The sequence below is a fragment of the Artemia franciscana genome, chromosome 2 (assembly GCF_032884065.1).
Source record: "Artemia franciscana chromosome 2, ASM3288406v1, whole genome shotgun sequence".
NCBI classification, from domain to species: domain Eukaryota; kingdom Metazoa; phylum Arthropoda; class Branchiopoda; order Anostraca; family Artemiidae; genus Artemia; species Artemia franciscana.
The window spans coordinates 44738772-44749960 of record NC_088864.1 but is presented as its reverse complement, the minus strand read 5'-3'; the positions used below and the strand labels follow the sequence as shown (position 1 = coordinate 44749960).

General features: G+C 35.6%; 1 protein-coding gene and 1 long non-coding RNA gene across 4 annotated transcripts in view; one reads left to right on the top strand and one right to left on the bottom strand.

Annotated features, from left to right (window-relative positions):
• LOC136042526 (glutamate receptor ionotropic, kainate 2-like) overlaps nt 1–11189 on the bottom strand; it is a 90581-nt gene that overhangs the window by 57734 nt on the left and 21658 nt on the right. For all 3 annotated transcript variants that reach the window (XM_065727491.1, XM_065727498.1, XM_065727505.1), the window contains exons 6-7: nt 7183–7350; nt 1736–1888 (exon numbers count right to left, since the gene is read on the bottom strand). In XM_065727491.1, coding sequence (XP_065583563.1) covers nt 1736–1888; nt 7183–7350 — 321 coding nt within the window. The remainder of the gene's footprint in view (nt 1–1735; nt 1889–7182; nt 7351–11189) is intronic.
• The window catches only part of LOC136042605 (uncharacterized), a 64621-nt gene that overhangs the window by 35577 nt on the left and 17855 nt on the right, over nt 1–11189 (top strand). The gene's annotated exons all lie outside the window — the stretch shown is intronic.

Sequence of the window (11189 nt, the reverse complement as noted above, 5' to 3'; positions counted from 1 at the left end):
GTTCAATGGGGGCATATACTACTATAACTGATACCCTAAACTTTTTAGTCATAAAATGAGCAATTAGTATTTTATTATTAATACCTTCCCAGCCAAAACAAGACTTAGCAGCTTCCTTATTCATCATGAGCCCTACTCCCTGTCTACGTACCCCATCCTTCCTTCCTGAGTAAACAAATTCTATGTCACCTAATTTCATGCTTCCTACCCCTGGGATATGAGTTTCTGTAACTCCTAATAAATCCAGTTCAAACTGTCTGAATTCGTCAGTAGAAATGTCGATGCGATAGTCATTTTTTAACGTCGTAACATTCCAAGTTCCAATTTTCATGTTCTTTAAATCTTTGAAATTATTTTGGCCTCAAGAAAAGCAGTGATCCCGGATACCAGTGCAGGATGGGGACCAACATATCTTCTCAAGTCTACACCGAAGCGCTTAAGCCGGCTTAGAACCGGACAGCAAGAAGTCCCTGGGACCTCCAGTAGGTTGGAGGCTTTGTGCAATCCTGGGCCCATCTTGGTCACAACATGGTTTTCAGCACTTGGCGATGCTCTTCTATCAACAAGAGTCGAAATCCTGCACAGACAGTCCCAAGCCTATTACCTCCGACTCATTATATATTCATGCCTACAAATATTATGCTACTACGGCGAGGCAGCCCATAGTAGATAAATTAGCTAGGAAGAGGTTTTTCAGCCCGAAAACGCCCATCAAAACAAACCAAGCCCAGAAAATCATCCAATAATCAGAATCCCGTACGAGTGCTGTGTTAACGAGCAATAATTGTGTATTTATTTATGTATTTATAACTTTTTTCTAGAAATGGTTCCATTTTTTTTATTGGCAACCTGGGATTTTCTGGCCTAAAAACCGATCTAGATAGGTCAAGGAGTTTGAGAAAACCCATTTAGAATAAATATCGCGACTAGCACAAAATTGTGGCTAAACTAAGATGATTGCTGGTTTGAATATAATACTCGGATTTGTTATCCTAAGGGCATTTACGACCAAGTCAGTTTTTGGGACTAGCTCTATGGCAGGATGTATTTCTAACTATTAGAAGTCACACCATACTATTTCCTGAAGAGTCCTACTACTACTACTAACAACTAACTTCAGCACCAAGCCGCCTGAGGTCAACATAGCTAAGCAGAAAACAATTAAGGAAACAGAACTCCAGAGAAACATCCATGTAGCACAAAAAATTTAGAATTTGAATTAACAAAAGATCACCTTGATCGCAGAACTGAACATGAACTGAACAAATGGGTTGTCAAATATGCTTACAATTCATTGCTAAAATTTTTTAGAGATCTTATTCAGTTTCTAATCGTGTTCATCTTTTGATGAAGTCGTCCATTTTTTTTTAATTTTTTTATATATAGCTCCAGCCTTGATAAAAGCTTTACATTGGCGTTAACGTTGAAATAATGCAGTTTGTAGCAATAATTTCTTCCTTGCATTTCCTAATTTTTAACTAGTCAACATAATTTGTAAAATTGTATGCAAAATTGTATAGCATACAGATACTCGTAGACACTAGATTGCAACAAATATAATATTTATGGCTATATAGCTTATAATCTTTCATTCTCATGACAGGCCAAAGTAGATTGTCACAGTTGCGGTCAACATGAAACATTCATATACAAACATACCAATAATTTATAATCAAGTATACAAAGTATAGAATAGAACCTACTTGGTTTTATATTCAAATTAGACGGGGCTTACCAGTTTCATGTAGCTGACAAGGGCTGAGCCATATGTTGTTTGATCTGGACTATTGCAATTCATAGGTCGGACAGATATATCTTGACTGCGGTCCAAATCATGTAAAGCTTTAGAAAACAGAAGTACTGCATCGTAAATCAATGCTGCAGATACCTAAAATTAAATTAAGGCTTCTATTTCAAATCTACTTCAACCCTGAATTATAACTAAATCAAGAAATATTTGACAAGATGTAAGATTTTTTAATCTGAGGAAATACTAATAGCATATTTTAGTCTTTAAAAAATTTAACAATAATTGAAATTTATTTACTTTTTGATATATTTAAATACATACGCTTAACATAGCTGCACAAAAAAGAAAGCATACAAAATTCAAATGCTCTAGGAAAAAGTACTGACAGGAGAGAGTGAAAGATCAGCCCATAGACTTTCCTTTCTAGAACAGAAATCTATCTACTACTTACAAATTATTATACTTTTCGCATTTTAGTTTTAGACAGTTTTCTAGGACAAAGGGCTCCAACACCATTAAGTAAAATTCTACGAAGCTGACCTTGCAAATAGAATTAAACCTTGCAAATAGCATTAATCAACATGGACCTACAGAGAAAAGTTACCCACACCATCTGTCAATTGCCATTTCAGTTATAATATGATTGCCTGAGGAATCCAAGTAATGGACCTATCTTAACTTTGTGTAACTCTCCCAACTTTCGAAGGGGTATAAGAAATCTTTACTTTATCACGCAATGACTGGAGCATTTTAAGCTTAAGCACGATTAAAGTATCTATAAACTGATTTTTTTCTAGCCTTACAATTGTCCAATACAGTATATATTCATTTTTTTGTATATCAGTATTTTCTTTGTAAGCACTATATCCAGATTGCCTATTCTTTTTTTTAATTAAATAAAAAAAACAAGTTTTTTAGCTGAAAGTAAGGAGCGACATTAAAACTTAAAACGAACAGAAATTACTTCGTATATGAAAGGGGCTGCTTCTTCATCAACGCCCCGCTCTTTACCCTAAAGTTTTTTACTGTTCTAAAAAGCAGAGTTGAGAGAAAAAGTCAAACTTTAGCGTAAAGAGCGGGGCGTTGATGAGGAAGCAGCCCCTTTCATATACGAAGTAATTTCTGTTCGTTTTAAGTTTTAATGTCGCTCCTTACTTTCAGTTAAAAAACTTGTTTTTTTATTTAATTTCTGAACATTTTTGAATCAATGCATGTTTGACTTTGGCTTTCCGCAGAGAAATAATTAAAACAAAATTTGCATATTTATTTTTTTGGATAAATGGCTTTCTCATAGTTTTGATCGAATGATTTTGAGAAAAAAAGGAGCAGGGGAGGAAGCCTAGTTACCCTCCGACTTTTTGGTTACTTAAAAAGGCAACTAGAACTTTTAATTTTTTGCGAACGTTTTTATTAGCAAAAGAAATACGTTAACTTATATATTAGCTTACGTAACGAACTTTTGTATTCTCATGTTTTTTTTTTATTTTGTCTCAATTCATTAAGAATGACCCCTGAATCACAAAAGCCGTAGAATAAATAGTTGAAATTACTAAAAATACTTTAGCATAAAGAGCGATGTATTAGGAGGAGGTTAGCCCCTCATATACGTAATAATTTCTGTTCGTTTTAAGTTTTAATGCTGCTCCTTACTTCCAGTTGAAAAAACTTCTTCATATTTATTTTTTCATTGTTTTTTTTTAAATAATACTAGAAAATCCTGTGCTCCCTTCATGGAAATTTTCGTCCCCCATGACAAATTCCTCGGTGGAAAGTTCCCCCAACATATCCCCCTCTTCTCAAACCCTCCCCCAACCAAAAAATCCCCCTGAAAACGTCTGTACACTTCCCAATAACCATTACTATATTTCAGGACTGGTCAAAGTTTGTAACTTGTAGCCCCTCCCACGGGGACTGCGGGGGAGTAAGTTGTCCCCAAAGACATAGTTATAAGGTTTTTCGACTACGCTGAATAAAATGATTATCTCAGAATTTTGATCCGTTGACTTTGGGAAAATGATTAGCGTGGGAGGGGGCCTAGGTGCCCTCCAATTTTTTTGGTCACTTAAAAGGGCACTAGAACTTTTCATTTCCGTTAGAATGAGCCCTATCGCGACATTCTAGAACGACTGGGTCGATACGATCACCCCTGGAAAAAAACAAATAAAAACAAATAAACACGCATCCGTGATCTGCCTTCTGGCAAAAAATACAAAATTCTACATTTTTGTAGATAGGAGCTTGAAACTTCTAGAATAGGGTTCTCTGATACGCTGAATCTGATGGTGTGATTTTCGTTAAGATTCTATGACTTTTAGGGGGTGTTTCCCCCTATTTTCTAAAATGAGGCAAATTTTCTCAGGCTCGTAACTTTAGATGGGTATAACTGATCTTGATTAAACTTATATATTAAAAATCAGCATTAAAATGCGATGCTTTTGATGCAACGATTGGTATCAAAATTCCATTTTTTAGAGTTTCGGTTACTATTGAGCCGGGTCGCTCCTTACTACAGTTCGTTACCACGAACTGTTTGATTACTTCCTTTTTTCTTTAACTATCTGCTCATTTCAATGCATGTGGGCTGGTTAAATATTCTAAATCAGTGAGTTTCTCTTCCTAAAACGTCAGTCCCAAAATGGATTGCTGTGTATGTCTCATTCCTGAGGGATTTTCCCCCAAGCTCATTTTCGATGTTGTGATCGAAAAAGCTTTGAATATATTTAAATTTGGAGCATTTTTTCTTATTTAAAATGGGAGGTATTTGAGTAGGAGAGTTGGATAAGACATTAGAGAGTTTAGAATTGGATAGTTGGGGAGTTCAACGAAATTGGTCTGGAAAAATGGTTTGTGAAGTAGGAGGGGACAGTTAAGAGAGGAAACCTAGATAAGCACTTAGGATTACAAGTGAAGAGGCTTTAAGTTTGGCAAATAATGGACACCACATGGAGATATAAAACAAAGGCTAAAGACGAAATGCCGAACACCTTGAAGAAAAAACTAAACAGTAAAATATCAGATAGGAGTGAATGCAGTAATTACGGAGGAATGGATTTGATTTCAGTAGGATGCCAGAACCTTAGAATAGACGCATTGACTATGTTTTATTGCTTAAGGTAATAAAAAAAAGTGTCAGAATTATCAGAGTCCTTAAGCCTTTTGATTTAATGACTACGAGCTCGTATTTAATTTTTCAGATAGGAAAATTCAGTATAGCTTTGAGCAGAATAATGTTCATCAGACATAAAACTAAAGTATGTATGTATGTATATATTTATTTCCCATTAAAAGAAACAGATGGAGTATAAGATAAAAAGCGAAAATCAAGCTACAAAAGAATATACAAACACAAGAAAAATAAAGAGCAAATGGATATCTAACTACAAAAAATAAAACCTATTGCCTCAAAATAATTGCCCAAGGATGAGTAACAATATTAGAGTTATATCTGGCGATCTGGGCTATTATCGCTTCATTAGGGTCGATAATCCCATACCGACTTGTCACAATAAGGTTACTTGTCCATGGTAGAAGCCGTAAGAGGTATGCTAAAGTTCAATGGTAGTGTATACAAACATAGTATTACTACAGAAAATGTAGGAAGTGACGTCAAGAATTTTTGAAAGATTGTGTGTTACAGAGTTTTGATTAGTTTTTGTCTTAAGGAACATAATAACAGAAGTGAAAAAGTAGGATATTAAACAGTTATGCAACCAATTGTTAGGCCGGATTCAGCAGATTAGTTGAGTGTTCATGTGAAAGTCTTTGCAAAACTAAAGAATCCTTGGAGTTTTTGAGAGTCCATGACTAGAGAATAAGTTTGGAAATTAATGTCAAGGAGACAAAGTTGTTAAAATTAGGAATAAATACACGAATAAAGAGGGGATTTTAGATATTAAGGAAATTGACTGAGGGGGTACATTCAGTAGTATAGATAGTATTATTTAGAAAAAGGGTGACTAAGGTGAAGAGGTAAAATGGCGAAGGCACGTATAGGAAGACAGGTCTTAGGAGTTCTAGTTCTAGGAGCATTATTCAGAAGAAGTTCTAAGACTAGGCCATCAGAAGCTAAAGCGGTGAAAGTTATCAAAAATGGCAAGGAAACATGGCTGCTCTGAAAATTTGGTATAGTTCTCCTAAATCTTTTACAGGGGAATTGTCTGGGGACAGTTTAAGGTACTCGCTTGAGCGACAGTAAATCAAACAATAAGCAGTGCTAAAATGTGGTACGATTCCAATGTCTATGGCCAAAGAAGAAAATTCAAAATGGTTAGATCAGGTTGTACTTATGAAGGACGATAGATCCAAGTGGGGCAACAAGAGCAGGATATCCTTAAGTGTTCAAGGAAGTGAAAAAATTATCGAAGGAGCAAAGGGTGAAGCTCTGAACATCTGGGGTAGGGTGGGGTAGGACATCTGGGGTAGGTAGTGGGAACAGCTGGGATAAGATGGTTTAGTCCTGTGATGGGTTGTTAATAGTAGAATTTTTTCTTATTTACGTTGATTAAGAGTCACCTTAAAAAAAACGAAGCAAGGATATATACTCCTGGCTTCTCCCCTGATAGGATTTAATGAGTTAGAAAAAAAAATATTAAAAACAATATTTTTGAAGATGTTGATCTAAAATAACCATCTTGAAATTTCATGTTTTCGATTTTAGTCCTTCAATTTTTCAGTTTTGGACTGTCACTAAGAAATAGCTTCAAATCTCAATATACCTGTTCAACTGACACTCCTTCAAATTTTTACTCAAATAGCATCCCTCCCACATTTCACAGCCATATTTCACAGCCACGGGTTTGATACAACTACCTATATGGAAACAAATTATCACGCACTTTTAAAAGAAAAAAAAAAAGACTTTCCGTTTTTAACTATAAGCGAGACAAATTAAGTGTAGCGTCTTCTCACAAATCATAAACCTTCATTTTAATTACACTAAAATATCTGAAACCAAATTTCCCACGAATTTTTGCCTGTATAATCTGCTACGTGAAAAACTAAAGCAAAGTCTATTCACACCTTTCATTTCTCAGCTTTCACCTTCTACTTTTTGCACGTACCGTATCTTCCCCACAATTACCGCCAGGGGCTGATCTAGAGCAAGATCTTAGAGGGGGGGGGGGCAATGTGACAACAGTGCCAACAAGGAAAATCTTGGGGGGAGGGGATGTATGACAAGGCCGCCAATAACTGACCTAATCGACAAATTTATTTTAAAAAATTGTGAAAAACAGAAAAAAACAAAGAATGAGGGCACAAGAAAAAATCTTGGGGGGCCCCAGGCCCCTGGATCCGCCAGTTTTTATCGCCAGCATATTCCAATTCTCCTTTTCACCCACTCAACATGAAAATTTGAGTTTGATTATAGTAGCAGCCATAGGAAATTGGTTTTTACCGGTTCAGAGAATTCAAGTAAAAGTTACATTACTTACAGTTAGCTTTTTTTCTGTTAGGTCTAAAGCTCGACCGTATCTCAGCTCTCCAAAGACCCAATCTGATACGGCGTTGGCAACTTCAGATTTAGTGGGATCTATAATACTGTATCCTGTTATGTTAACTCCACTGTCACGAAATTCAGCTAAATCAACCGTTTGCAAATCCTAAAAGAGCAAATTATCAAAGTAAATTTGAACAAAAATTCAAACCTTTGGCCCTTGTAAGAATGGTGGTCGGTTGTTAGCCAGAATCAGAGAACCAGCTTGTTAATTGAAACACCTAAGAAATTTGAAGGTAGCTTAAATCCGAAAGAAAGCTTAATATTTTCAGCACCCCACGAAAGTAAATAAAATTGTAATAGATGACGTAATAGCATGCACATTTATATAGGTTACAAAAATGATTTTCTAATTAGGAATAATTTTAAGGTTGGATTCTGGGAAAAATGGGGGGGGGGGCAGATTAATTAAAAAACTCGTTTCTAACCTAAAACAACTACATACTAACTAAATCAAACAGTTCGTGGTAACGAACTGTAGTAAGGAGCGACCCGGCTCAATAGTAGTCGAAACTCTAAAAAAAAGGGATTTTGATACCAATAGTTACATCAAAAGAATCACATTTTAATGCTGATTTTCAATATATAAGTTTCATCAAGTTTACTCTTACCAATCAAAAGTTATGAGCCTGAGAAAATTTGCCTTATTTTAGAAAATAGGGAAAAACACCCCCTAATGATGGAATTGTGGAATTTTGTATTTTTTGCCAGAAGACAGATCACGAATACGTGTTTATTTGTTTGTTTGTGTTTTTTTCCCCAGGGGTGATCGTACCGACCCAGTGGTCCTAGAATGTCGCGAGAGGGCCCATTTTAACGGAAATTAAAAGTTCTAGTGTCCTTTTTAAGTGATCAAAAAATTGGGGGGCAACTAGGCCCCCTCCCACGCAAATTTTTTATCCAAAGTCACTGGATCAAAATTTTGAGATATCCATTCTGATCAGCTTATTTGAAAACCTAATAACTATGTCTTTGGGGACAACTTAATCCCCCACAGTCCCCAGGGGAGGGGCTGCAAGTTACAAACTTTGACCATTGTTTACACATAGTAATGGTTATTATGAACGAAGTGTACAGATGTTTTTCAGGGGGACTTTCGCGTTGGGGCGGAGGTGGGTCGGGGAGAGGGGGTTACGCGCGAGGATTTTTCCATGGAGGAATTTTCCATGAGGGACGAGAATTTTCATTTTGTTGCGTTATTTAAGAAAAACAATGAGGAATTAAATATTTTTTTTTCAACTGGAAGTAATGAGAAGCACTAAAACTTAAAACGAACGTAAAATATTATGTATATAATGGGGTTCGTATCCTCCACAATACCTTGCTCTTTACGCTAAAGTATTTTTAGTAGTTTCGACTATTTATTCTACGGCTTCTGTGACTCAGGAGTCATTCTTAAAAATTTGGGACAAAATTCAAGCTTTAGGGTAAAGAGCGAGGTATTGACGAGGGGACGAATCCTCTCATATATGTAATAAAAGAACACAAATATAGAAGTTTGTTACGTAAGTTAATTCGTAAGGTACGTATGTTTATTACTAACAAAAACGTTCGTAAAAAAAAGAAAAAAAATCTGGTTGCATTTTTAAATAACAAAAAATTGGAGGGCTAACTAGGCCTCCTCCCCCGCTTCTTTTTCTTATCAAAATCGTCCGATCAAAACTATGAGAAAACCGTTTATCAAAAATAATAATAATATGCAAATTTCGTCTTATTTATTCATTTGCGGTGAGCCAAAAGCAAAACATGCATTAGTTCAAAAACGTTCTGAAATTAAACAAAAAAAAGTTTTTTTTTAACTGCAAGTAAAGAGCGGTATTAAAACTTAAAACGAACAGAAATTATTCGGTAGATGAAAGGGGTTGTCTCCTCCTCAACAACTCGCTTTTTACGCTAAAGTTTTTTAATTGCTTTAAAAAGTAGAGTTGTGACAAAGAGTCAAACTTTAGCGTAAAGAGCGGTTGAGAAGGGGACAACCCCTTTCATATACGATTCCGGTTCATTTTAAGTTTTAATGTCGCTCCTTACTTGCGGTAACATAAAAATACTTTTATTTATTTAATAATTCCAGGAAATGAGGGAGTCTTCACCAAGACTGACAAGCAAACCCCTTTATTATGAAAATGATAATAGCCGTCTTCAATGAAACAAAAATTGTCACTTACTCTATACGATTCCGGTTCATTTTAAGTTTTAATGTCGCTCCTTACTTGCGGTAACATAAAAATACTTTTATTTATTTAATAATTCCAGGAAATGAGGGAGTCTTCACCAAGACTGACAAGCAAACCCCTTTATTATGAAAATGATAATAGCCGTCTTCAATGAAACAAAAATTGTCACTTACTCTGTTTCTTTCGAAAGAACAGAAGCAGACAAAAGCAGTTGAGATAAAAACATATAGTCTATCTATGGTCATGATCAAACAGTTCGTGGTAACGAACTGTAGTAAGGAGCGACCCGACTCAATAGTAACCAAAACTCTAAAAAATGGAATTTTGATACCAATAGTTACATCAAAAGAATCTCATTTTAATGCTGATTTTAAATATATAAGTTTCATCAAGATCAGTTATACTCATCAAAAGTTACGAGCCTGAGAAAATTTGTCTCATTTTAGAAAATAGGGGGAAACTCCCCCTAAAAGTCATATAATCTAAACGGAAATCACATCATCAGATTCAGCGTGTCAGAGAACCTTATTGTAGAAGTTTCAAGCTCCTATCTACAAAAATGCGGAATTCCGCATTTTTGCCAGAAGACAGATCACGGATGCGTGTTTATTTGTTTTTTTGTTGTTTTTTCCCAGGGGTGATCGTATCGACTTAGTGGTCCTTGAATGTCGTGAGAGGGCTCATTCTAACGGAAATTAAAAGTTTTAGCGCCCTTTTAAGTTAAAAAAAATTGGAGGGCACCTAGACCCCCTCCCACGCTCATTTCCCTCCAAAAGTCACCGGATCAAAATTCTGAGATAGCCATTTATTTCACCGTAGTCGAAAAACCTAATAACTATGTCTTTAGGGATTACCTACTCCCCCACAGTCCCCGTTGGAGGGGCTGCAAGTTACAAACTTTGACCTGTGTTTACATATAGTAATGGTTACTGGGAACTGTACAGACGTTTTCAGGGAGATTTTTTTGGTTTAGGGGGAGATTTGAGGGGGGGGTTACGTGGGAGGAGATTTCCACGGAGGAACTTCTCATGGGGGAAGAGAATTTCAATGAAGAGGGCGCAGGATTTTCTAGCATTATTTGAAAAAGACAATGAAAAAATAAATATGAAAAGTTTTTTTCAACCGGAAAGTAAGGAGCAGCATTAAAACTTAAAACGAACAAAAATTATTACGCATATGAGGGGTTTACCTCTTCGTTATACCTCACTCTTTACGCTAACGTATTTTTAGTAATTTCAACTATTTATTCTACGGCCTTTGTGATTCAGAGGTCATTCTTAAGGAATTGGGACAACATTTAAGCTTTAGTGTAAAGACCGAGGTATCGACGAGGGTTGAACCCCCTCATATACGCAATAAAACATACGAATATAGAAGTTCGTTACGTAAGTTAATTTGTAAGTTACGTATATTTTTTACCAATGAAAACGTTAGTAAAAAATTAAAAGTTATAGTTGCCTTTTTAAGTAATCAAAAAATTGGAGGGCAACTAGGCCTCCTCCCTCGCTCATTTTTTCTCAAAATCTTCCGATTAATTGCAATTAATTAATATGCAAATTTCGTTTTAATTATTTATGTGCGGAGAGCCAAGATCAAAACATGCATTAATTCAAAAACGTCCAGAAATTAAATAAAAAAACAAGTTTTTTTAAATGAAAGTAAGGAGCAACATTAAAGCTGAAAAAGAACAGAAATTACTCCGTATATGAAAGGGGCTTTTCCTCCTCAATGCCCCGCTCTTTATCCTAAAGCTTCTTACTGTTTTCAAAAG